General features: G+C 41.0%; 1 protein-coding gene and 1 long non-coding RNA gene across 5 annotated transcripts in view; one reads left to right on the forward strand and one right to left on the reverse strand.

The window, feature by feature from the left end:
• The window catches only part of rps6kal (ribosomal protein S6 kinase a, like), a 147462-nt gene that overhangs the window by 71797 nt on the left and 47930 nt on the right, over window positions 1-27735 (reverse strand). For all 4 annotated transcript variants that reach the window (XM_069893639.1, XM_069893641.1, XM_069893640.1 and 1 more), the window contains one exon: window positions 174-290. In XM_069893639.1, coding sequence (XP_069749740.1) covers window positions 174-290 — 117 coding nt within the window. The remainder of the gene's footprint in view (window positions 1-173; window positions 291-27735) is intronic.
• The window catches only part of LOC138740663 (uncharacterized), a 29748-nt gene continuing 20302 nt past the window's right edge, over window positions 18290-27735 (forward strand). Inside the window, exons 1-2 of the long non-coding RNA XR_011343102.1 lie at window positions 18290-18389; window positions 26683-26781. This is a non-coding gene — a long non-coding RNA (uncharacterized lncRNA). The remainder of the gene's footprint in view (window positions 18390-26682; window positions 26782-27735) is intronic.

The following is a 27735-nucleotide window of genomic DNA, read 5'->3' on the forward strand; positions in this document are numbered from 1 at the left end:
AAATCAAGGAGAAAATGATCTCTATACCAGTTGCAGGATGAAGTGTGAAGGGGTGTCCAAGTCTCCACTCTCAAGCATGGACAAATTGGGCTGAAGGGCCTGTTTCTGTGCTGTATGATTTGAACTGAACTTTATCATCAACTGTTCCCACAAAATCCACAAATAACACTGACCTTTCCAAAAGATCCCTGACCAAGAACCTTCAACAATTCAAATTGTGTGGGGTCAGCCCTCTCGCATCCTTCCTTCACGTGGTGTGTAATTGCAATCTCCTTGAATCTTCCTTCATCCTGAAGAAACCAAGTTTTGAACATATTTAACATCCCAACAGTTAAGAACTATATTTCAACAATATTATATAATTAAATCAACAGATACAATGCTATTTTGTTACTTTAAAGAATGCTTAGAAAGACATGTTAGTCAGGCACAAACAAATTCACCAAATTTTAAAATTAGTCTGTAGAACAACTTAATTGCAACCAGTTTTCATATTCTCAGACAAAAGATGCTCAAGCCATTTAGCATAGCTGGTCTTGGTTGCTCTCTACTGAACTATGTGCACATAATTCCAATATCCCCACAGCAACTTAATAATGGGCAAATGATGCTTTGCTCAAGACCATTCTCTGCTCAGGTTCACATGGGAGGAGGTCTGTTGAAAGTAAACAAATGCCCATTGTTTCCAACAGTAACTGGATTAAGATGTTATCCTCACAGCTTTGCAAAAGTATCAGCCGTTGTTTCATGGGGTAGCACAGATATTTCCAACATCTTTCTTTCCAAGCCTATGCATCCTAATCCTGGCTGAGGAAAGAGCAAGGTAATATAGCGCTTTTTAAAAAAAAAATGCTTGGATAGAGCACCAAGTTGTTTTAATCGTGGCAGGCAGGAGTACGTCGATATTCTGCTGCCTTAATGTTTCAGATACAAACCACCAACAGGAGAAACTCCCTGAATACAAGAGAAGGGATGCAACAGTGAGGGTTTATAAGGTACTAGAGAGACCCCACAGAGTATTGTGAGCAATTTTGGGCTCCTTGTTTAAGAGAGGAGGATGATTCTGGGAATGAAAGTGTTATCATATGACGAGTGTTTGACAGCTCTTGGTCTGTATCGTTGAAATTTAGGAAAATTAGGGGATCTCATTAGAACATTTCAAAAGTTGAAGACGTGGACAGCGTAGATATAGAAAGGTTGTTTCCCATGGATGGAGAGTCTAGGACAAGATGGCCCAAAAATCAGTATTGAGGGGTGTCTACTTATAACAGAGATGCCGTGGAGTTTCTTCAACCAGAGTGTTGTAAATCTGTGGTATTCGTTGCCATAGGGCATTGTGGAGGTCACGCCATTGGGTGCATTTAAGGAAGAGATTGATAGATTCTTGATTAGTCAGAGCATGAGAGGTTATGGAAACAAGACCAGGCAGAGGGGCTGAGTGAGAAAATGGATCAGCTCGTGATTAAATGGTGAGGAAAACTTGATAGAGTCTATTTCTGCTCCAATGTCTTACGGCCTAACTATTGAAGTATTCCCACTGCACAACATTCTCTAAATCCACAAGAAGAATAATTGACCATAAGTCAGCATCCTGTCCATCATCACCATCACCAAAGCTTCAATGAGCAATGTACATCATTTGCACACTCAATGCAAAGACAACAGAAAACAAGCTGAATCAAAGCAAGAGATGACCAATGTGGAAAGGAAATGTTTCATGGATTTCTCAAGCAACTTCGAAAAAAGAATGTAGTAAGTCTGTGACTCATGGGATTCCTGACATTCAAAATGGAGAAGCAACTTACAGGAAGGCATCGAGTCTTTGAGAGCATGTGTAAGGTCAGCAAAGAATATCGATTTCTACCCACCCATCAGGGACCTCCTGCAGTTTTTTCAGATTCTATATTTTCCTCATCAGCTTCTTCAAAACCTGAGTGAAAACCTGTCCTCTTTGACACCAAAGTACTCCCCAAGAATATAAATGCTGCTCATAGTAAATCAGAAAGACCTGCATTAAGATTCAAGATTCATTTATTGTCATATAATAGTACAGAACATGTAATAATACACAAAAACACCATCAGCTCCTCTAACAGGCTGTCTAAAGCCTACACAGAGCCATTGGCATTAGGTCAGGGCAGCTAAACTCTTCAGAGCACCACTGTGTCTCCAGTCTCCCGGGTCCACACCAGTGGCAGCCGTGTCGTTACTGCAGCTCCAACAGCACTGCCATTTTTAAGGACAGAGGTCAACAGAAAATTTTTTTAAACATCAAAAAATCTAGAATATTAAACCTGTATACACCATAGTTTTTAAATGTAGACAGATAGCACAGTAACAGGGCATTTCGACCCATGAGTCCGGGCTGTCCAATTTACACACAATACACCTATACTCCCAGAACATTTTTTGAATGGTGGGAGGAAACCGCCCCTGGAGAAAAATCACGAATGGAGAGAACATACAAACTCCTTACAGATAGCACGGAATTCACATCCATGTCTGGTCCTGATCGCTGATGCTTGAAAGTGTTGCTCTAACTGCTATGCCAACTGTGCAGTTGAAATAAAAAATTGAAATAAAATTCCATACAATATAATACAATGTACAAAATAAAATATTGAAGTAAAATTCAATACAAATTTGTTCTTGTGTTCCTGTGGTTTTATTTTTGGCAATGGAATTCATCTATAACCAACACAATACTAACTCAGCAGACTAACCAAATTAATCAACCAGAAATTGAAACAAAGCAAAATGATCAATATTCTCCAGATTAATGGAAGAATGGGGATACCCTTGTGCGAACATCAATCACTTTTCAGCTGATAATACTTGAATGAAGTAGAAAGTTAATGTTTGCATAAAAATCTAAGATGGCACTCCACTCCAGAATTATGAAACTAACAAAATGTCAGTGATGCCCAGTTTGTTCCTTCAAGTGGGCAGTTTACTGTTTGACCAGTTGAGTTTCTCGAGCATTTTCTGTTTTTACTTCAGCCACAGTGTCTACAGATTTTCGTGATTTACTTCAAGTGGAAGATACCGTGGTATTGTCTTTTGATCCTCAACATCTGGACCAAAATTTATCCCTCAACCCTTTAAGGTGTTCATAAACCACTGCATAAATACAAATCTTTCTCATATTTTTTTGAATATTTTATTTAAATTCAATACATGTATAAATATCTAAATACAGGATCATCTTTCATTCAAATCTAAACAATACATAGTATTTTATTTTATATCCCCCAACTCTTCCCACACCCGCCCCCAAAATAATAACCCCCAACAAGTAAAACAAAGAAAGAAAAGAAAGTAAGAAAAAAAGAAAAAATGCATCTGGTTACAAAAATTACAAACAATTTCATCAATTTTTGCCTCTAGAATATTAAACCAGTATACACCAAAGTGTTGATAAGATTTTGAGGTTAAGGGGAAATCTAATACTAATCTAATATCTATAGTATGTAGATATTGGCACAAATTTTTCAAGAAATTATATTTATTTCTTAAATTAAATGTATTTTTTCCAAGAGATAAACATCTACAGTACTTATTTCCGCATGCCATCGATCCATTCCCAAATTTGAATCTGATTTCCGTGACACTGCCTGCATTTTCTTGCAACTGCCAGTGCAATTTACACAAATTCCTTTTGGAACATATTAAATTTTAATTTTGGCCTAATCCCAAATATATTACCTAATAGGAAAAACATTGGATCCTGTGGAAATTTAACTTTAGTAATCCATTCCAAAAATACTGCTAAATCCATCCAAAAAGATCTCAATTTTGAACATGACCAAGTAGTGTTAAAGAAAAAATGCCTATCTCTTGAACCTAAAACATTTATCTGTTAAATCTGATTTCAACCTATTTAATTTCTGTGGAGTAAGATATAATTGATCCAAAAAATTATACAAACCAATCTCTACCTAACATTTATTGAGTTTGTCATAATATCATGACACAATTCCAACTAATTGTTTCTTCCCAATACTTGTATTCAGATCAAATTCATTGTTTAGATCAATGAATTCCTTGTTTACATATTCCCTTCTGCAATAATGAATATATAGCTGAAATAAATTTAATAGATTTATTAAAATTCAAACTTTCTATTTTGCTTTCAGGCAATAAAATTGTTGGACCTAATTTATCCCTCTAGAACACCTTTAATTGATAATAACAAAATATTGTATTATTTTGTATCCTGTATTTATCTATCAATTGATCAAATGTGATTAAGTTCCTTCCTTCAAAAAATCGACTATTTTCCTCATTCCATTACTAGACGAATTATTAAAAAGTTATTCATTGTAAAAAGGACTCAGCCTATTTTGAATCAATGGCATTTTAGGCATCCCGTAATTCTTTGTTCCTAATTGAACATGTACTCTATACCATAAATTAATCAAATGTTTCAACAATGACGTTTCTCTATCTCCAATTAAAAATCATTCTCCCATTTATATATAAAATCTTCAGGTATTGTCTCCCCTATTTTATCCATCTCTATCTTAATCCATGCTGGTTTTTCTTCCTCCTCGAAAAGGGAAGAAAGAAATCTCAGTTGTGCTATATTATAATAATCTTTAAAGTTTGGAAGTTGCAAATCTCCCAATTCAAATTTCCAAGTTAGTTTTTCTAATAAAACTCTCAACATTTTTCCCTTCCAAGGGAACTTTCTTACTCATTTATTCAGTTCCTGAAAAAGTTTCTGTAGTATAAAAATAGGCAATGTTTGAAAAAGATATAGTATTTCATGAAAAATATTCATTTTTATACAATTAACTCTTCCCAATAAGGTTATAGGTAATTCCATCCATCTTCTTAAATTTTCATCAATTTTCTTAAGTAGCGAGTTATAATTTAATTTAAATATGTTTTTAAATTGTTATCTATTTGAATCCCTAAATATTTTATTCCATTTACTGGCCAGTATTATTCTTTTGATTCGATCATTAATTTTATTACATTTGTCAATTCTAAGACATAATAAAATATTGATTAATCTGTTTCAGGGAGCTCACACTGTTGTATATTCAAAATGAGCAGACCAAGCAAGCAAAAGATTTGTCAAAATTCAGTGGATTTCTTGAAGTTTGGGTTTATACCTATTAAACATGATGAACGTGCACCCTTTTGCCTATTATGCCAACAGATTTAGTCAAATGAATCAATCAAAGCAGGATGTCCTTAAGCTCATTTGAGGGTAGAACATCCTAACAATGTCAATGCGAAATTGGAATATTCTAAATCACTGAAAGAGAAGTTTGAAAATAGATCAAAAATCACTGTTATTCGCTGCGCAAACAGCAGCCCTGAATCGTACCCTTGAAGCTAGCTATGAAATTTCTCTGTTGATAGCAAAACATGGGAACAATCATACAACTGGGGAGGAACGTATTAAACCCGCAATATCGTTGTTTCTCAAAATAGTTCTGCAAAATGCAATTGATTAATAGTAGTCTGCAACAGAATAGATGACATGGGTCAAGATGTTGAAAAACAGCTTATTGAGAAGTTGAAATGACAGAAGTTCTCAATACAACTGGATGAATCTACCATATGGGACAGTGAAGCTCTGCTATTGGCATACATGACATATATTGATCCGGAAAAGTTTCAAGAAGAGATGTTGTTTGGTGAATCATTAGTAATCACTACTGCAGTTGATATCTTCAGCAAGCCCAAAATTTATTTGTATGAAAATGAAATACTAAAAGGAAACCTTGTATCTTGTGCTGCAAATGGTGCACCTGCTACAATGGTTGAAAAAATAACAGGATGTTTAAAATTAATGAAGGATGAAAATCTAAACATGTTAGTTGTGCAATGTGTTATCCACCAAGAAAACTCAGTGGCCAAGTTTTCCCTGTCCTACACGAGATACTGCATCGTGATCATGTATCAATGCCATCAAAACTAATGCCAAACGTGAATGTATGTTTAAGCAGTTTTGTGTCAATAAAAAAGCAGAACACGTGAGATTACTGCTTAGAACAGCAAAATGCACTTATACAGCCTGCGGCTCTGAACCTAATCCTCCGAGTCTTTCATGTTGTTTTTCAAAACAACAATCTATTAATGGAGTCTCAAAAGGTACTCCCCAAAGCTTTTGCAAAGGCATTTGGAGCCTGCCTGTCTGGCTTGAGCAGAGCTCCAGTATTTTAAATGAGATCTATTTTGAAGTGTCTATATGTGACCTACACTAAAAAAAACCTGCCACAATTTATCTCCTTTACAACATATTTATATACAATACAAAATACAACATAATCCGTCACAGTACTTTCTTCCCGTGTCTGTGTGGGCTTCATCCGGGTGTTCCAGTTTCCTCCCACCATTCAAAACATACCAAGAGTTGTAGGTCAATTGTGTATAAATGGGTTGCATGGGCTCGTGAAGGGGCTGTTTCCATGCTGTATGTCTAAATTTAAAATGTAAAAATAAGAAACCCAGGAACATAATCATTCAGCTCCCTAAAAGCATCAATCAGGGCACAGAATACAAGATTTGGGACATTATGTTACAGCAGTATGAAATTTTGGTGAAACCGCACTTGGATTGTTACATGTAGTCCTGGTCACCTAGCAATAGAAAGGATGTTAATAAGCCAGAAAGTGTGCAGAAAAGATACATAAGGATTCACAAGTAATGAGAGGCTGGATAGGCTGGGACTATTTTCCCTGGAGTGTAAAAAGCTGAGGGTTAACCTTAAAGAGGGAAACAAAATCACGAGGGGCATAGATAAGAGGAATAGTCACAGTTTTCATTTTCCCGGGATAAAGGAAGATAAAAATGAAGAGCACAGTTTAAAGTGAGAGGGAAAAGATTAAAAGCAAACCTCAGGGTCAAACGTTTCTGCACATAAGGTGGTCAATATATGGAACAAGCAACCAGAGAAAGTAGTAGAGCTGGGACAATTACAAAACTCAAGTTTTAGAAAGGTATGTGGATAGAATAGGTTTAGAGGGATATGAGAATGAGGTAAGCAAAAAGATAGAAATCAGGTAGACATCATGATTGGCATGGATGAGAGACTCATTTCTATGTTGTACAACTCTGATTCTAAATAGAGTTAAATCAATCTATTTCAAATAATCTTGATAATACATTCTGCAATTTAAAAGGTTTTGGTGACTCAACATGTATTCTTACTTGTTCTATGTTACAATAAAGGTGCACTCCATAGAAATGGAAAATGGCAGAGATGCTGGAACTGCTATAATGGCAGTGCTGTCGCTGAGGCAAACCTGGGAAGAGTGGAGGGCAGAGACATAGCACTCCTGCAGTGTCCAACTGCCCAGTACGATTGCCATCAGTCCTGTACAGGCTTTAAAAGGCCTGTTAAAGAAACCAAAAGAGGTTTTATTTAAAATCCCACAACCTTGGGGCCTGTGCCCAGGAAAGCAGAGCCTATGATTGGCATCAGGGTCGAGGGGTTACATGGAAGCAGAGGACTGGCATAGGGCACCAGAAAACGGGATGCCATACCACATCTGAGAAGGAAAAGAAGAGGGGATGACCCACAGGGCAGAGATCATAATGACAGACTAGTGAAGGGCTCCAGATGAGGAACACAAAGGCGGCGGGCTGTTGGTGACTCAAGGTAAAGAACCATGGAGGTTGTGGGGCTACTGGAGATTGTAGTCAATGCACTCACACCAGGCTGCAGACTGGCTCGAAATTGGCTGAATGGGTACCAGGTATCGGAATTGGGATGAGAGGGTGCCAAGGACACTGAAGATATCTAATCGTATCGAAGGTTCGGATCTGGAGCTCAGGTTGCAAATGGTTTGGACTGGACTATGTGTGGTTGTGGAGGCTACGGGAACACTGGAGGCAAATCCACAGACACTCAATGACTCTATGGGGAACTCTCTTTTGCTTCTCTTTCTCTGACTGTAAGAGGCGCTTCAGGCAATTTCTGCCGATGACAAATCTGTCTGCTTTACAGCAGACAAAAGGCAATTCTGTGTAATAGGACATTGTTTTTAATTACATGACAGTAAATTGAATCTTGGTGATTTTCTTTTTTCTTTTCCAAGCTTGATATCTATAACCCTGCATGTGAATGCAAAACCAAACACAAAGAAATGTGCGTGCCTCATGAACAAAAACAAAACATGCTTATGTAATGGAGGACACTGTGCACTCAGTTCCTTCTACCTAATAAATTAAATGGAACAGAGAGTTATTCCAGAAATGAAAAATTCATGATTCAAATTTGGAAATAAAAGCAATAACACCCACATAACCCACTGCATGCTTGAATCAGACACGCACACTTCCTAACAGACTATTTCTGTCAGAAGGACACAGAAATCAAAAATTTTCAGGATATTCTCTTCATGGATATACTCCTCCGTTGACTAATCTCACGTTCTCCAAGTCAAAGAAGTAAGTGTGGGTATGCACATGGTTCCCAGATATGACTGCCTTTTTGGCTATGTGGTATTATTTATGCTATAAGCCTACACAGGGAAGGCCTCTCAACTTTTCATCTGCGACAATGACAACAACATTGGTGCTGCCTCGTGCTTTATCCACTTTGCGGCTAACTGTCACCTAGACCTCAAATTCACCTTGGCCTATCTCTGGCAACACTTTCCCCTTTTCACGACCTCTTTGTCCCAATCTCAGGAGACATTTTCTATGAACCCAATTCCCACAATGACCTAACTACACCTCTTCAGATCCTCTGTCTTTGTTGCATTTGATCCCAACACGAAGTCTTGGTTCCAGAACATCTGAGATGTCCTCATTCTTCAAAAAAGCATGGCTTCCTCTCTACTGTCCCCCATCAACTCAGCCTTTTCCCGACATCTCTTCTATTTCCTATTCATCTGCCCTGCCCCCCTCTGCCCCCAGACGCAACTACAACAGATTTCTCCTTGCCTCATTTCCCATCCCACCAACCTTGGCATCCAAAATATCATCCTCTGCAATTTCTGCCAATGTGATCCTACCACCAGATACATCTTTCCTCTCCTCTTTTGGCAGGCACTGCCCCTCCTGGGACTCCCTTGTCCACTAATCACCCACTTGACACCTATCCTATGACCACAGGAAATACTACACTTGTGCCTAAACCTCCTCCCTCACCATCATTCGGGGGCCCAAATAGTCTTTCCAAATAAACCAACATTTCATGTGAATCTGCAGGAGTTATCTAATGCATCCTATGCTCTCGTTATGGCCTCCTCTACATTGGAAGTAGAGTTGGAGATTGCTTCATTGAGCACCATTGCTTTGTCTGCTGCAATAAAGGGGACCTCACAGTAGCAACTATTTCAATTCCACACACAAATCCAACACCGACCTGTCTTTCCATGCCAAACAGGCATCCCCAAATCCCAAATTAGAGCAACAACACCTAATATTCCATCTAGACACTCTCCAACCAGACTGCATTAATATCAATTTCTCCAGTTTGTTAGGCTTCTCCCGTCTCTCTTTTTCTGCAATCCCTCTGTCTCCTTCAGCTCCAAAATCTACTCCCTCTCCATTCAGAGAGCTAGCCCCTTTCCCTGTAACTTCTCAGATTTTTTTATCTTCTTCTCTCCACCCATATCTACCCATGACCCCTTGCCTGTTGACCTGTGCTCCTCCTTCCCTCCTCTCTTCTCCCCACTTTTAAATTCAGGGGCCTGTTTGCTTTTTGCTCATACCTTAATGAAATGTTGGTTACATCCCTTTGCTTCTTTTTGATGCTGTGTGACTCCGAGTTTCTCCAGCACTTTTGTGTATGCACTCCTCATGGATATTATGGGAGTATAGTATTATCTGAAATGGTTTTCTCAACTTCTCCACAGATGACATCTTATTTTGATAGAGTCTCAAGGAATTTTAAAATAGAAATCAGGCATTCAGCTCAATAAATCTGATGTTGAATGTACTCCATGTAAGGTTTTCCCCTCCAAGGGCAAATAGTTGAGTTTTGGGCAAAAATAAATGTTGCTGTAATGCCAGCGCTACTGCAGGTGTGCACCTGGGAAAGCGGGGAGAGGAGACATAGTACTAATATCTGAATCTAATGACCACAGCTCTGTACAGGCTTTAAATGGTTTGTTAAAGGAGCCAACAGTGCTTTTTTAAAAATCCTGCAAAACATGAAGGTCTGTATCCAAGACGGCTGCTGGGCAGTATACCATGAGGGCTGTAGGTTCCGGGGGAACAGAAACTGGGAGAACATCCGCTGTTCATATGGAGAGGTATAGGATACGACCCTACAGGACTGTACCACAGCTGGTAACCAGCGAGGAGCTCAGCACCTAAAGGACCTACACAGGTTGTGAGATGCTGGCAACTTGCACTTGAAAAACTCATGCAGGCTGCAGGAGGCTGACTCATGGGAACCAGATATCAGAATTGGAATCAAGAGGCTGCTGAAGCCACACGTTCAGTTCTAAATGTTACCATCAAGAAAGAAGTAATAAGTGCCAAAAGACTCGCATCACCAGATTCAGTCACAGCTGCTACCCCTCCACTACCAGACTCTTCAAAAAGAAACTCAATCAGTGACTCACTTAAGAACTCTTACTTTGCAATTTATTGATTTTTTAAATTCTCTCTGTATTGCGCAGTCAGGTTGCTTACATTTCTTTATTTGTTTACATGTGTACGTTTTGTACATTTTTTTTGCATTATCAATACAAGTAGACCCTGACTTATGATGGGGTTCGGTTCCAGAGCTCCCATCATTAGTTAAAAATACTGCAAGTCAAAAAAATACCGCATTCTACCATTTTTTATAACTAAATGTTGAAAATATTTATTCAAAAACCATTTACACAGAAGAAATCCCTGCAGTTGGGAGCTCAGATGAGTGGGTGGCCAGGGCGTCTGGAGCTTGGATGTGCAGCTGGCCTGGGCGTTGAGAGTTCGGATGCGTGGGTGACCTTGGTGTCAGGAGCTCAAATGCGTGGGCAGCTGGGGAGAGGACATTGAAAACCTTTATTCAAAAGCACCACAGAAATTGCCAGCAAGGTTGCGTCACAGCATGTGCTGAATGCTCTTCTCACACAATTTTGCAATCACCCAGCAATGGTAGAGAGTTGTGTCACTATGTCACGTTTTGCAAATGCAGGGAAACGTCGGAACTCGAAATCAAAACTACGGATTCTGACCATCATAACTTCAAAATATCATGTCGGGTCCATCTAAAAAGTGGTAATTCTGGCCCATCTGCAGGATAAAGAATCTCAGGGTTGTATGTGATGTCATGTATGTTCTCTTGACAATAAATCTGAAGGCAAAAAACAAAAGCTCCCAAGGCCCTCGAGCACTGAAGACTTCCTGATCATATCAGAAGTTTGGTCCTTGAGCTCGGGTTGCCGATGGATCGACCAGGTGCGCGTGTGGCTGCAGAGGCTGCAGGAGTGTTGGAGGCAAATCCACGGACACTGGGTGCCTCTGACCAGGCTCCCTCTTTCCTCTCTCTTATTGTTAGGGGTGCTAGGCCATGCTCATGGCGACTCTTTGATTGCCTTACTGCAGACATAATATCATGTATATTCAATTTTTTATGTATTATTACATGACAATAAAAGGGATCTTGAACCTGAATTTAGAAAATGTGTGCCAAAGTCGAGCAAAATCTCACTTATCCTTTATATGTATGAATGCAAATATCAATGGTATTTTGGAAAAGTATGATCAGCAATAAAGTAAATATTTTATATACTGTACCTACATTCTAGAAAAACCACATCATTCCACATTAAGCTAACTTTCTTAATTAGTCAGTAATATTCTGAAAGTGAATGCCTGAGCCACTATTAAATTTGGCTCCCAAGTAGCAGACAAGGTTGCAATAAAACATTATAATTTGAATACCAACAATTTAGAAAATATTACATTGTTCTATTTTTTATGCCAAAGTGGATAACCTCTTGTTATCCCACTTTATATTCCAATTTCCAGATCTGTATACATTAGTGTATACATCTGTATTCAACGTTAGGGATGCGCTTTCATCCCTAATGTCGAAGTACTCGAGATGGCAGAGGTCGACAGCATCAAGTCCACGCTGCTGAAGATCCAGCTGCGCTGGATGGGTCACGTCTCCAGAATGGAGGACCATCGCCTTCCCAAGATCGTGTTATATGGCGAGCTCTCCACTGGCCACCGTGACAGAGGTGCACCAAAGAAAAGGTACAAGGACTGCCTAAAGAAATCTCTTGGTGCCTGCCACATTGACCACCGCCAGTGGGCTGATAACGCCTCAAACCGTGCATCTTGGCGCCTCACAGTTTGGCGGGCAGCAACCTCCTTTGAAGAAGACCGCAGAGCCCACCTCACTGACAAAAGGCAAAGGAAGAAAAACCCAACACCCAACCCCAACCAACCAATTTTCCCCTGCAACCGCTGCAACCGTGTCTGCCTGTCCCGCATCGGACTTGTCAGCCACAAACGAGCCTGCAGCTGACGTGGACTTTTTACCCCCTCCATAAATCTTTGTCCGCGAAGCCAAGCCAAAGAAAAAAAAACATCTGTATACAGGTGCTGCTTTGCAGCTCAAGGCACCTGGATTCAATCCTGACCTTTAGTGCTGTCTGTATGGAGTTTGTATGTTCTCCCTCCAGATGCTCCACCACCCTCCAACATCCAAAATAATTACAGGTTTTTAGATTAATTGGCCACAGTAAATTACTCCTAATGCACAGGTGAGAAGATGAATCTGATCGGAGTTGATCAGCATGTGGGAACAAGCTATAAAAATGGGATTAATGTAGAATTAGTGTAAATCAGTGGTTGATGGTAAGCATGGACTTAGTGTGTTGAAGGGCCTGTTTCCGTGCTGTATCTCTCCACGACAATATATTCTCCTGGATTCTTAGCTCACATAAGTGTGTCTCCTCAATTCTAAAGTACAACTACTTTAAAATGGGTTTAATTAACAAATAGGAATTAAGTACATAATTTCTGGATAAAGCACATTTCATTCTGTTACATCTTTGTTCATCTCAAAATTTAGGACTGGTTGAATCAAAATGGTTCACTGATAAAAGCAAACATTTGTAACCATATTTAACCATACCTTTGTTGCCATTTACAATTATAAATAAAGGAAAATAAATTTAAATTACCCCAAAATTTCAATCACATTTTTAAAAGATTAAGTGGTTAATTCAAGATATTTGAAGGACAACTTTGTAACACTTGAGAGAAAAAAAGGTAAGTCAATTCAGTTGTATAAAAATGAAATCAACACAATATTCCTGAAAATTGTTCACGTAAAATAATGATATATGATTTTAATGGCAAAGATACGCTGTAACCCGGGGCCATGGTTTGAGGATAATAGGCAAACCATTTAGGACCGAGATGAAGAGGAATTTCTTTACCCAGAGGGTGGTGAATCTGTGGAATTCATTGCCACAGAGGGCAGTAGAGGCAGGTTCATTAAATATATTTAAGAGGGAATTAGATCTATTTCTTCAGTATAAGGATATTAAAGGTTACGGAGAGAAGGCGGGGACGGGGTACTGAACTTTAATATCAGCCATGATCTCGTTGAATGGCGGAGCAGGCTCGAAGGGTCGAATGACCTACTCCTGCTCCTATCTTCTATGTTTCTATGAATTGATAATAAAATTTAAATAGTAAATTTCCAAATGCTGAGCATTTCTTCCAAAGCATGAAGCAAAACAGTTGTTAGGTGATAAAATGATTAATGACTTGGGCTTTATGTGTAATTGAAACAAATTAGCCTCTACTGTATTATGTGATTAGGCAGATAACATCTGATACCATCCAAGTAAAATCTGATCAACCTCAATCCACGACAAATGTGGAGAAAGTGAAATTGACCGACTAACAAATGTACCCTTCGTGCCTATTTTGAGGAAACCAAAATTGGAATTTCGTGTCTGAATGGCACTTGAAGAACAAATGAAATTTGTGGAAAAAAAGGACAAAGGGCTGCATTGATATGGTGCCTTTCATGGCCTTTGGAAAGAATAAAGCTTTTTACAGGCACTGAAGTATTTTCTGAATTACTGATATGATTGTTTGGAGACAGCTAATTCAAATTCACCAAAGTTGCACAAGCAACAATGATAGATATACTTTTCTCTTGATTTTTTTTTGCCCCTCATATAATTTTGATTGACCTATGCAGTAGGACATTGTAAATGTACAATATTAAAACGAAAGTGTTCTTGAGCTTTTTTTTAATGAAATGGCTCGGAATACGGCCCACTCACATGAAATTGCAATGCACAACCATTACCTTGTGCATAAATTGCAACAAACTTACATTTATATTTCTTGCTTTTAAGTGCCTCCATTTCACAAAATGAAGTGCTGCAATTATCAATCTAATTATGGCAATCATTTTTGGGTACCATCTGAAGATAGCACAAAAACTCCCTTTCCTCAAATAATGTTAGCAATTTCAGTGAAAAATAGAAATCTCAGAACACTCTACAGACTAGAAGGTACACATTATGCTTAATTATTCAATTTTTACAAATTATAAGGGCTTTTTGTCTTCTTTGGCTTGGCTTCGCGGACGAAGATTTATGGAGGGGGTAAAAAAGTCCACGTCAGCTGCAGTCTCGTTTGTGGCTGACCAGTCCGATGCGGGACAGGCAGACACGATTGCAGCGGTTGCAAGGGAAAATTGGTTGGTTGGGGTTGGGTGTTGGGTTTTTCCTCCTTTGCCTTTTGTCAGTGAGGTGGGCTCTGCGGTCTTCTTCAAAGGAGGCTGCTGCCCGCCAAACTGTGAGGCGCCAAGATGCACGGTTTGAGGCGTTATCAGCCCACTGGCGGTGGTCAATGTGGCAGGCACCAAGAGATTTCTTTAGGCAGTCCTTGTACCTTTTCTTTGGTGCACCTCTGTCACGGTGGCCAGTGGAGAGCTCGCCATATAATACGATCTTGGGAAGGCGATGGTCCTCCATTCTGGAGACGTGACCCATCCAGCGCAGCTGGATCTTCAGCAGCGTGGACTCGATGCTGTCGACCTCTGCCATCTCGAGTACCTCGACGTTAGGGGTGTGAGCGCTCCAATGGATGTTGAGGATGGAGCGGAGACAACGCTGGTGGAAGCGTTCTAGGAGCCGTAGGTGGTGCCGGTAGAGGACCCATGATTCGGAGACGAACAGGAGTGTGGGTATGACAACGGCTCTGTATACGCTTATCTTTGTGAGGTTTTTCAGTTGGTTGTTTTTCCAGACTCTTTTGTGTAGTCTTCCAAAGGCGCTATTTGCCTTGGCGAGTCTGTTGTCTATCTCATTGTCGATCCTTGCATCTGATGAAATGGTGCAGCCGAGATAGGTAAACTGGTTGACCGTTTTGAGTTTTGTGTGCCCGATGGAGATGTGGGGGGGCTGGTAGTCATGGTGGGGAGCTGGCTGATGGAGGACCTCAGTTTTCTTCAGGCTGACTTCCAGGCCAAACATTTTGGCAGTTTCCGCAAAGCAGGACGTCAAGCGCTGAAGAGCTGGCTCTGAATGAATTACCCAACTGCACGAAAACCAACAAGGTCGGGTCAGATACAGCAATGAGCTCTCTGAACCCTTCTCCATTAACAATGGCGTGAAGCAAGGCTGTGTTCTCGCACCAACCCTCTTTTCAATCTTCTTCAGCATGATGCTGAACCAAGCCATGAAAGACCCCAACAATGAAGACGCTGTTTACATCCGGTACCGCACGGATGGCAGTCTCTTCAATCTGAGGCGCCTGCAAGCTCACACCAAGACACAAGAGAAACTTGTCCGTGAACTACTCTTTGCAGATGATGCCGCTTTAGTTGCCCATAATCAAGGAAATGGACATCAATGCTGTAAATGCCACCAACAAAAATTCCCTTAAAAATAGTTTCTATATAAACTGAATAAAACTTCCTACTTTACCCAATGTACCTCAGAGTTTTCTTCTTTGGCTTGGCTTCGCAGATGAAGATTTATGGAGGGGTAAATGTCCATGTCAGCTGCAGGCTCGTTTGTGGCTGACAAGTCCGATGCGGAACAGGCAGACACGGTTGCAGCGGTTGCAGGGGAAAATTTGTTGGTTGGGGTTGGGTGTTGGGTTTTTCCTCCTTTGTCTTTTGTCAGTGATGTGGGCTCTGCGGTCTTCTTCAAAGGAGGTTGCTGCCCGCCGAACTGTGAGGCGCCAAGATGCACGGTTTGAGGCGATGTCAGCCCACTGGCAGTGGTCAATGTGGCAGGCACCAAGAGATTTCTTTAGGCAGTCCTTGTACTTCTTCTTTGGTGCACCTCTGACATGATGGCCGGTGGAGAGCTCGCCATATAACAAGATCTTGGGAAGGCGATGGTCCTCCATTCTGGAGAAGTGACCTACCCAGCGCAGTTGGATCTTCAACAGCGTGGATTCGATGCTGTTGGCCTCTGCCATCTCGAGTACTTCAATGTTAGGGATGAAGTCGCTCCAGTGAATGTTGAGGATGGAGAGGAGACAACGCTGGTGGAAGCGTTCTAGGAGCCGTAGGTGATGCCGGTAGAGGACCCATGATTCGGAGCTGAACAGGAGAGTGGGTATGACAACGGCTCTGTATACGCTTATCTTTGTGAGGTTTTTCAGTTGGCTGTTTTTCCAGACTCTTTTGTGTAGTCTTCCAAAGGCGCTATTTGCCTTGGCGAGTCTGTTGTCTATCTCGTTGTCGATCCTTGCATCTGATGAAATGGTGTAGCCGAGATAGGTAAACTGGTTGACCGTTTTGAGTTTTGTGTGCCCGATGGAGATGTGGGGGGGCTGGTAGTCATGGTGGGGAGCTGGCTGATGGAGGACCTCAGTTTTCTTCAGGCTGACTTCCAAGCCAAACATTTTGGCAGTTTCCGCAAAACAAGACATCAAGCGCTGAAGAGCTGGCTCTGAATGGCCAACTAAAGCGGCCTCGTCTACAAAAAGTAGTTCATGGACAAGTTGCTCTTGTGTCTTGGTGTGAGCTTGCAGGCGCCTCAGATTGAAGAGACTGCCATCCGTGCGGTACCGGATGTAAACAGCGTCTTCATTGTTGAGGTCTTTCATGGCTTGGTTCAGCATCATGCTGAAGAAGATTGAAAAGAGGGTTGGTGCGAGAACGCAGCCTTGCTTCACGCCATTGTTAATGGAGAAGGGTTCAGAGAGCTCATTGCTGTATCTGACCCGACCTTGTTGATTTTCGTGCAGTTGGATAACCATATTGAGGAACTTTGGGGGGCATCCGAGGCGCTCTAGAATTTGCCAAAGCCCTTTCCTGCTCACAGTGTCAAGGCTTTGGTGAGGTCAACAAAGGTGATGTAGAGTCCTTTGTTTTGTTCTCTGCACTTTTCTTGGAGCTGTCTTAGGGCAAAGACCATGTCAGTAGTTCCTCTATTTGCGCGAAAGCCGCACTGTGATTCTGGGAGAACATTCTCGGTGACACTAGGTATTATTCTATTTAGGAGAATCCTAGCGAAGATTTTGCCTGCAATGGAGAGCAGCGTGATTCCCCTGTAGTTTGAGCAGTCTGATTTCTCGCCTTTGTTTTTGTACAGGGTGATGATGATGGCATCACGAAGGTCCTGAGGCAGTTTTCCTTGGTCCCAGCAAAGCTTGAAAAACTCATGCTGTTTTACTGACATGGAATTTACTTTTGGAACAATTTTCATATTCATTATGTGAGAGAAGGCAACCTAATAAGTCCTAAAACAATGAAATTAAGTTCAGTTATATTTGGTACCATTATTGAGGTACAAGTGTTGGCCAGGGTAATGCTCAAACTCCCACTTTATTTTTTGAATAGTACCACAGAATGCTGGCCTGATTTCAACTGAAAAACTTGGTCAAAACACTATTTGTCTGTAAATATGTTACTCCTTCAGCACTGCATTCAAAAATAAACTTAGATTATGTGTCCTATTCCAGGAGTGAGACTTCCACATAAATCGAGTGGTAATAATATTACTAATAAACTACAGCTGGCTCAAACTTCTCAGCAAGGTTGACGCGATTCAATTTTTTCAGGAGATGATTCAATTTATCGATAAGAGTAGCTTGGAAAATGTAATCTTCAGTAAGGTCTTTGACAAAATCCCAGTTGGGAGGAATGCCCCAAAATGTAAAAGCTCATGTGATCTAAGTCAATTTGGCAAAATTAATCTGCCTGAAATGACATCTGCCATTTACTTTCCATGATGGTGCGTGACCTGCTAAGTTTCTCCAGTACTTTTGTGTACTGTTCTAAACAAAGGATCTCTGCCAACCCACTCTCATGACACTGTACAACCTGATCACAATGCAGGTCTTGTAAAATGTGAATCATTTCCTGTTACCTTGGTGACCACCTGGCATCAAACCTGAACAGTAATGAAATTCACCTCCTCCAGTACACCAACGCAGTCTGAGGAAAAGGGTTCAATAATCAAACCCAACAGCAAGCTGAGTCACAAGTAATATGCTCTCCTTTGGTCTCTTTCTCTCTCCTCCTCATCCACACCCTTCTTTCCAAGCTCCCAGTTCTTCTCCCCTTCCTACCACCCATTTGCTCCTCCCACAATATCCCCTGCCCAATTGTTCCCAATTGGCTGCCATCCCTCCATCTTCATTTTTCCAGCCCCATCTGCAAGTTTTTCTCTCCTTTGATCGTTTCTACGAATTGTTCTCCTGTCTCTATCTCCAAGACAACCACTCCCACTCCGCCACCTGGCTCCATCTATCTCCCATTCCCCCCCCCCCACTTTTGGTCCACCTATCACGAAATGACCCCTATTCTCCTTCTGTTTAAAATTGTCCAATATCCCATCTTTCAGTACTGAAGTAGGGTTTTGACCAAAAATGCCCAATAATCTACTTGCCTTTAAGCTGCTTGACTCTCTGAGTTCCTCCAGATATCTGTCTTTTGTACAAAACTTATGATGATAAAGAAGCTGTAATTCCTGCCCACCTCATCTCCCTTCTTCCCACACCCACCCCCACCCACAGTACACTTTAAAGGCATGAACTATCAATAGCACACTACAAATCTGGTGGGAGGTCTAGTGTTTTCTCCCAGTCTCTCCAATAAGGAGGCCACACTCCTGAAAGAGAGACATAATTCTGAGATCCCTTACAATAAGATTGCCACAAGGATAAAGAAAATAATACAAGGATGCCCTCAAAGTTTCTGTCGGAGCCAAAGGTATGTTGTTTATTGTTGCTGGTTTGGCTGCAAGTGTCAGCGGCATCACAAGGTCCGAAGTCTGTGCGCGTTCTGTTTCTTCAGTTCACTATTTACTTCAGTTGTTGGCGCATTGGTTGGAGGGGGCTTGAGAGTCATTAGCTGGCATTGACTGGTATGGCGGGATAGAGATGGGGAGGGTGAGTAGGGCTCTATATTGGGGGATTTAAACCATGCTTTCGCTCCTGCAAGGCTGAGAATCTAACCTGCTTGAGACTCAGCAGACATAAGCTAAATTCCACCATGGGGCCTAGAGATGCAGTTATCTGACAAAAAGACATCTGTGTACCAAGAACATTTAATCTTCCTGCTTGTTTTGGTCACAGTCTTTCAGGCAGAGACCTAATCTTGATGCAAAATAAACCATTGTATTCAAAGTGATAAGGTGAAAGTTGTGTTATTCGATAGAAGCCTATCTTTCTTTCTGTGCTGGGAATAGGTGATTGAGTAAGCAGATTTTGGGTAATATAAGCCATGGTCCCACTGCTGAAGTTTGAGACTCTCCGAGAGGTGGCAACATCTCTCAGCAAGAAGAACTTCTAGAGTCCAGCCAACGTCCTGGTCGGGGGAGGTGGAGAAGCTGCTACCAGCACCCCGACAACCTACTACAAGTGTGCGGTCGTTGCCTCACTTCGGCAGTTGGGACCAGTCCAGGCATTGATAAGTATAATTGGGAAGGGCTTGCATATTGTAGTTATTGTAGTTTGCTATCAGCTTTAGAATTTGTAATAAAGATTTGTATAAACTGAAGTGCTCTCGGCGTGTGTCTATTTTCTTTCGGTAGCTCAAACACTGTGACAAATCTAAGACGAACACAGTGAGAGCTACAAGTTTACCCAGAGAACAGGCTCCAATATTTTCGATGGACCATTGCCAATGGTGTTACCATAGTCGTTAACACGTTTCAAACAATGACCACGTCATGTTACGAGTCCTTTTGTGTTCATTAATAAAGTTTAAAATGCATCTGGACTTCACTATGAATTTGCTCCAACGTGTCATAGTTAAGAACCTACTTAGCCTCCAAGTAGCCTTTTCATGGACCGAATTTTAGTCAACGTAGCCTGATCTACAACAGACTGCATGAACTCCTTGAACCTTGAAGTTTTGGATTGAATGAACATTTTTGGAACATTTGGACTGTTTCCCCTCTTCAGTTTGGAGCAATACTGAAAACAATATGGTGGCCATGTTGGAAATGCTCAGCGCAATCTTCTGTCAGCAATCCGTCGCCATCGGTCCGAGCATTGGCCACAAAGGGCTGCAGGACTTCAAAACCAAGAGCAGAATGTCCTTTATGCATGTTGGCAGAGTTATTTGCTGAAAATCACAGTGATATTTGAACTTCTGCTGCAGTGGAAACTCGTTCGTTGACAGCAGCTCATCACAGCTATGAGAAGTGGTCGGCTTACATTTGTGGATTTTTCTGTGTATTTGTTGCAAGTTTGAACACAGTTTGGAGGTGCTGCCACTTGTCCATTTGGGGAACGTTGATTTTGGACTTTTGTTGTGCGTGCTTGGTGCTCCAGCTCGCGGACGGTTGGAGGGAGACGTGTAAAATGGCCATTACTGCTGCCGATGTCGTCGCTGAGGCGCAATGTATCACAGATTTGCGGGTCGTAGACCTCAAATCAGAATGAAAGCGGCGGAACCTAGATATAAATGGTGTCAAAAGCATTCTCATTGTGAGACTGAAACAAGCAATAGAAGAAGAGATGGCTTTGGCTGATGGGAATGAAGACCCTGTAAAACCACTGAAGAAGACATTGACTGAATTTAAAGTCAGCAACTTGGAAAAGGCTGAAGGTGTTACACAAAATGGTGGTGAAGAGTATGAAAATGCAAAGGATATGCAATTAAAACTGAAGAGTCAAATATTAAGGCAACATCTGACATGCAAGTTGAAATTCAACCAGGTGACAATGTATCAAATTTTGATAGCAGGAGAAGTAAATGAAGTTCTACTGAATCAAGCTTCAGAGTTTACAGTATTACATCTGCATGTATAAAGGCAGAGGCTGAAGTGGCTGCTCTTGTTGTTTGACAAAAACTGCTTCAGGATAAATATACTTTGGAAGAGCAGCTAGAACTGGAAGCAAACTTTGCTGCTACTATGGCCAAAGTGAAGGTACTAAGAGCTTCAAAGGGATCCGGGGTTCAAAGTAACTTATCTGAAGTGTCTGATGGTATGGAGTCATATTTTGAGAAAGGACAACAGGAAAAGAAAACTCACAATGTTGAGACAGATCCTTTTGTACCACAGTTACAAGACATGCAAATTCTCCCAAAGCACAGAGTTACCAACACCAATAATAACCACCACAAACAGCTGCAGCTCATATCCAATCTTTCACCGCAGCTCCTTTGACACTCCAGTCAAGCATCAGAAATCCAGATGAACATGCACGTGTGACATCTCCAGCTACATTACCTGCTACAAACAATGGTCAATAAAGCAATGTATTCTCAGTCATGGAATGGGAAAATTAAATCACTGTATTATTAATCTAGCTACAGTGTCTCCTCCATGCCCAAGGAGGAGGTTCAAATTTTTGATGGTGACCCACTTCAGTTCCAAGCATTTATTAAATCCTTTGAACACAGCATTGAAAGCAAGAATAAAAATCCTAGAGAATGTCTCTATTTTCTGGAACAGTACACAAAAGGACAGCCAAGGGAACATGTCATTGCCTACATATAGCCTCAGACAGAGGATTTGGCAAGGCTAAGTCTTTATGACACAGGAGTATTTTGGCAATGAGCATAAAATTGCTGCAGCTTGTATGGAAAAGACTCTTTCATGGTCGTCAGTAAAGCTGGATGACACAAAAGCTTTACAAGCATACATCCTCTTTCTAAGAAGATGTTATAATCCCATGGAAAATATCTACTACATGCATGAGCTTGACATGACTGCTAACATGCTAGTCATCATAAGGAAGTAGTTTCCCTACCACCTGAGGGATATATGGAGAACTGTGGGCTGGGATTTCCAGGAAAAACACAATCAAAGAGCTACCTTTAAGGATATAGTGAATTTCCTTGAGTGAGGATTGCAACAGGGCCAGTATTTGGAGAGATCAAAAAGACTCCAACAGTGAGTGCAAGCCAGTCTCTTCCAATAATAAATGGAAGCATCTTTGCCACCACTGTGACAGTTGCAGATAAGGAAAATAATAAAGGAACTAAAGAAGAGCTGTAGAGGTGGACATGCTTTGGAGATGTGTCCATAGTGGGAAAAGAGAGCCCATTGAGAGAAATTGTTTTCCTAAAAGAAAATGGATTATGTTTTGACTGTCTGTGTCAAGGATTCATCGGCAAAAACTGCAAGAAACAACTCAGCTGCAATATATGCAGTTTAAAGCATTCCAGAATCCTTCATGTCCACCAAAAAAAGGAGGAAATGGAAAAGAAGCAAGCAGAATAAAGGAAGCAGCCAAAAACAGTGCTGCAGCGTCTGTTGACAAGTGGAGTTACTGGGACCGGTGAGGGTAACTGCAAACTCTCAACAATGCCTGTACAAGTCAGGGCCAGGAAGGGAAATGCAACAGTGCATTTCTTGACCCAGAGAGCACTGCATCATTTTGCACATTGGGGTTAATGAATAAGCTTAATCTTCAGGAAAGAAGGTCAAAGATTCTATTGAGAACTATGGGTCAAGGGAAGGTTGTTAAAACAGCATTGTTTCAGGTTCAGAGGTCACTGGACTGGACAGCAGCGATTTTTGTGATCTCCCAGGCACATACACTCAGAAGACTATGTCTGTGCACAAAAGTAAACATCCCACATCAAAACGATATCGATCATTGGTCTCCATCTGAAGAACTTTAATCTTCCTGAAATAGAGTTGCTGATTGATTTAGATGTATCAAAGGCTCTGGAACCACTAGATGTAAAACAGAGTGTGGGAGACAGACCTGTCAAAACATGCTTGGTTGGACAATTAATGGACCATTAGGAGGAAAAAATGATAATGCTCAGAAACAGTCAATGAGAAGTGTAAACAGGATGTCAATTGTGAAACTTGATGCGCTGTGAGAACAGCAGTTCAGGACTGACTTTCCTGAGTGTCTCAGTGATGACCAGGAAGCATCAAGCAGTTCTTGGATTTAGGCTCAAAATCTGCCAAGCTAGTTGATGGCCATTATTGCTTTTGATGACCATTAAAGGAAAGAGAAATATGCATGCCTGACAATAGAAGTATTGCTGAACCATGTAAACTGAACCAAAGATTCAAGAGGGATTCTTCCTTTCATTCGGACTAGACCAACTCCTTGTCTGACGTGATATTCAAAGGTTATACAGAGAAGTACCAGATGGTGTCTTGGAACATAGTGATGGCAGAAAATCATATCTACCATACCATGGGGTTTTGCATCCTCAAAAGTTAAAAAAAAACTTTTGAGTGGTGTTTGATTGTGGAGCAATATTTCGTGGAGTTTCACTAAATTCTCAGTTCTTACAGACCTGACCAGTACATTGATGGGAGTCTTGGCTCGATTCCGTAACAAACCTGTTGTCATCACTGCAGACATTGAAGCAACATTCTACCAGGTGAAAGTACCAAAAGAAGATTGTGACTTGTTATGGTTCCTCTGGAGGCCTGATGGAGAGTATAGTCAGAACATAGTGGACTACAGAATGACAGTGCAGCTATTTGGAGCAACTTCATTTCCAAGTTGTGCGAACTTTTCCCTTAGAAAGTGTGCTGAGGACAATATGAAACAGTTTAGCCTCAAGCTGTAAGTACCATGATGAACAACTTTATGTAGATGACTGCCTCACTTCAGCAACTTCAGAAAATGCAATAGCTCTTTATCATGAGGTAGGAGTGATTTATTTCAAAGTAGGCTTTCTACTTACCAGTCGTCACGTATTGGCTGCCATTCATGAAACAGAGAGAGCAAAAGAAATGAAGAATTTGGACTTGGACCATGACAACCTTCCTGTGGAGTGTGTGTTAGGTACACAATGGTATGTTCAATATCATCTTGAAAGACCGACCCCTCAAAACTGTTGATTCTTTCAACAGTTTGAGATATGATCCCCAATGAATATTGGCACCTGTAGTTCCGACTGCCAAGAAGACCCTGCAACATTTGTGTAGGAAAAGGATTGGTTGGGATGATACGATACCAGACTCCATTACACAGGAATGGATGTGTTGGATTCAGGATCTTCATAAGCTGGAAGACTTCAAGGTTGACAGATGCTTCAAACCCACAAACTTTGGAACAGTGACACCTGCTCATCTGCATCATTTTGCTCATGCGTGTGAGGATAGCTACGGAACTGTTAGTTACTTTTTACTGAATAATAACCATGGTCAAGCTCATTATGGGTTTGTGATGGGAAAAGCAAGAGTGGCTCCATTAAAGACAACCACTATCCCTTGAATGGAGTTGACAGCTGCCATCATAGCGAGCAGAATGGACACAGTATGGAGAAAAGAGTTGCAGATGGAACTAGGAGACTCCATATTTTGGACCGATAGCAGAGGCTCTGATAGCTCAGTGGTTGGAGCACTGGTCTTGTAAACCAGGGGTTGCAAATTCATTCCTCGCTGGGGCCTCATTTCTGTGAGGAGCACTGGACAAAGTGGCAACTCTGTCTTCCTTACAGTAGACAAAATTAAAGAATTTCATATATGTAATGTAGTATTATGTGACAATAATGGAACCTTTACCTTTAACCTCTGTGCTCAAATACATCAACTGTGGAGGTTCTGAACTTTCATGGCCAACAGAGTTGCTAAAGTTGACAAAGTCTCACATGCACTAGAGTGGAAATACGTCAAAACAGTTAACAATCCAGCAGAAATGTCTTCCCAAGGTTTGAAAGTCCAATCTTTTCTGAAGAAAGAAATATGGGTATCCAGGCCTCATTTTCTTCTTCAGCATCGGGAAGAATGGCCTCAAAATCCTGATAGATTAGAAGGAAAATCACAAAAGCACTCTGTAATCAAGAGCATAATTCTAAATGCTGCTCAGATAATGTCTGAGGAAGTGGATCCAATAACCCACTTAATCCATTACTTCTCATCCTGGACTCGTTTGAAAAGAGCAGTAGCATGGATGCTCAGACTTAAAGGACTGCTTCAGTATCACAGCAGAAAGAGGAAACAAGCAAGCTGTGTTCTTGCTCAGTTTCATCCAGATTACATTCATCAGAGATATCTGTCACAAAAAAAGACAAGAAATCTTGAGACTCAGGCAAATGGCGGTCTCATAGCTGAAGAACTGGCTAATGCTGAAATGGAGATAATCTACTTTTGCTCAAAGAAAAGGTTTGAAAATGAAATCTCAATTCTCTGAAAAGGAATGAATAAAAGAGGACTAGCCACATTCAGAAACTCAACCCCTTTCTGGAAAATGATGCATTAAGAGTTGGTGGGCGACTTAGCAGAGCAGCAATGCCAGAAGAGATTAAATATCCTGTCTTACTCTATTTCTTTGACATGTTCATGAAGAGGTGGGTCATGGTGGTTGCAACTATATGTTAACCAGAAAATGCCAAAAATATTGGATTCCTGGTGCCACAGTGTCAATCAGAAAAATTGTGTCGATATGTGTACGATGCTACTCCTGGATAACAGCAGATGGCAGATTTGCCCCGGACGGTCTATCCTGATGAACCTCCCTTCACATATGCTAGAGTCAATTATTTTGGAAGCGTGGAAGGAGTGATGTGAGGCGCTATGATGTTATTTTCACATATAACCATATAACAATTACAAAACAGAAGCAAGCTAACTTGGCCCTTCTAGTCCATGCCAAACACTTTCTTCCACCTAACCCCACTGACCTACACTCAACTCATAACCCTCCATTCCTTTCACCTCCATATACATATCCAACTTCCCCTTAAATAAGCGGTTCTCAATCCTTTTCTTTCCACTCACTTACCACTTTAAGTAATCCCTATGCCATCAGTGCTCTGTGATTAGTAAGGGATTGCTTAAGGTGGTATGTGAGTGGGAAGGGAAGGTTGAGAATCACTGCTCTAGACCCAATTTTTACTGAAATATTTAGCTTGAGAAAAATTGTCATTGGCCCATTTCCTTTGGAGTTATGAAACCATGCACATAATGAGTCAATTAGGTACGATTAAAACAGTGGTTTTCAAACTTTTTCTTTCCACCGACATACTACCTTAAGCAATCCCTTACTAATCACAGAGCACCTATGGCATAGGGAACATCTAAAGTGGTATGAGAGTGGAAAGAAAAGGGTTGAGAACAGCTTATGTCCTCATTTGTATCTCCCCCTTTCTTAAAGGAAACAGCCTCTCCACGTCCACTCTATCTATACCTCTAATCATCTTAAATATCTCAATCAAATCCCCTCTCAACCTTCTACGCTTCAAAGAATAAAGACGTAACTTATTTAACCTTTCCCTATAACTTCTTGTACCCCTGGCAACATTCTAGTAAATCTCTGCACTCTCTCCAAATTGTTGATTTTTTCCCTAACGATATTGAATTCATGCCCTTAACTCTCGTGTATGTGCCAACCGAACTTTAATAGGTGAACCCACCATGCATACGCCACCCGAAGACTCGCACATGCATTCAGGAATCAAGATGGCTGCGCCAGCCTACGGACCTCGGGACGCCAAATAGCAAGGTAAGTATGCAGACTTTACCTCTTACTTTGTCCTGTATCCCTGGTTAGTTTGTCAAATGCAACATAAATGCATAAATTTTATATATTTTTTCTTTATTTTCATGCAAGTTGCATAGGTAACAAATCGGAGAGTACCTACATTGGATATCTGTGTTTGATTGTTATTATTTGGGACAGAATAATTAGGGGTCAGTATTGTCGGAGCCAAAGGTGTGTTATTTATTGTTGTTGGTTTGGCTGTGGGCGTAGCGATGTCCTGGTGTCCGGAGGCTGCCAGTGTTGTTTCTTCCAGTGCGCACACCCTACTCACTTCTGTTGTTGGCACATGGCCAGACATTTCGCAGGGTGTGAGTCGTTAGCTGGCATTGACTAGTACAGTGGGATATAGATGGGGAAGGTGAGTAGGGCTCCAATATTTTCTGTTAACCGTTATCACAGTTATCACATTAATACAATGACCACGTCACGTTACAAGTCCTTTTGTGTTCATTAATAAACAGTTTAAAATGCATCTGGATTTCACTATGAATTTGTTCCAACCTGTTACAGTTTAGAGCCTACTTTGCCTCCAAGGGGCCTTTTCATGGATTGCTACATTTTGCATGAACAAATGTATCATTCTCATTATGTGGTGGAGACTCCTAATCCATTACCACTCCAAACAGAGCAGGACCATCCAGACAGCACTGAGAACAGATGCAAACCGAAGCCTAGAAATGGTGAAAGAATTACAAAGCTTCCTTACTACACACCTCCATGTTAGCAGTTTCCACTTCAGCCTCCTCAATCATCTTACACCCTGTGGAATGAGAAGACATCCTTGGGACTGTTTAAGACAAACCAGAGCAGTGATGAGATCTGAAGCGAAGTGATTTTGGGAAAGTTAATTGAGCAGATTGCTGATAACTGACTGCTATTTGATAGCAACACCTGTCACTAAGCTCTTGATTGAGA

The sequence above is a fragment of the Narcine bancroftii genome, chromosome 8 (assembly GCF_036971445.1).
Source record: "Narcine bancroftii isolate sNarBan1 chromosome 8, sNarBan1.hap1, whole genome shotgun sequence".
Lineage (NCBI taxonomy): Eukaryota > Metazoa > Chordata > Chondrichthyes > Torpediniformes > Narcinidae > Narcine > Narcine bancroftii.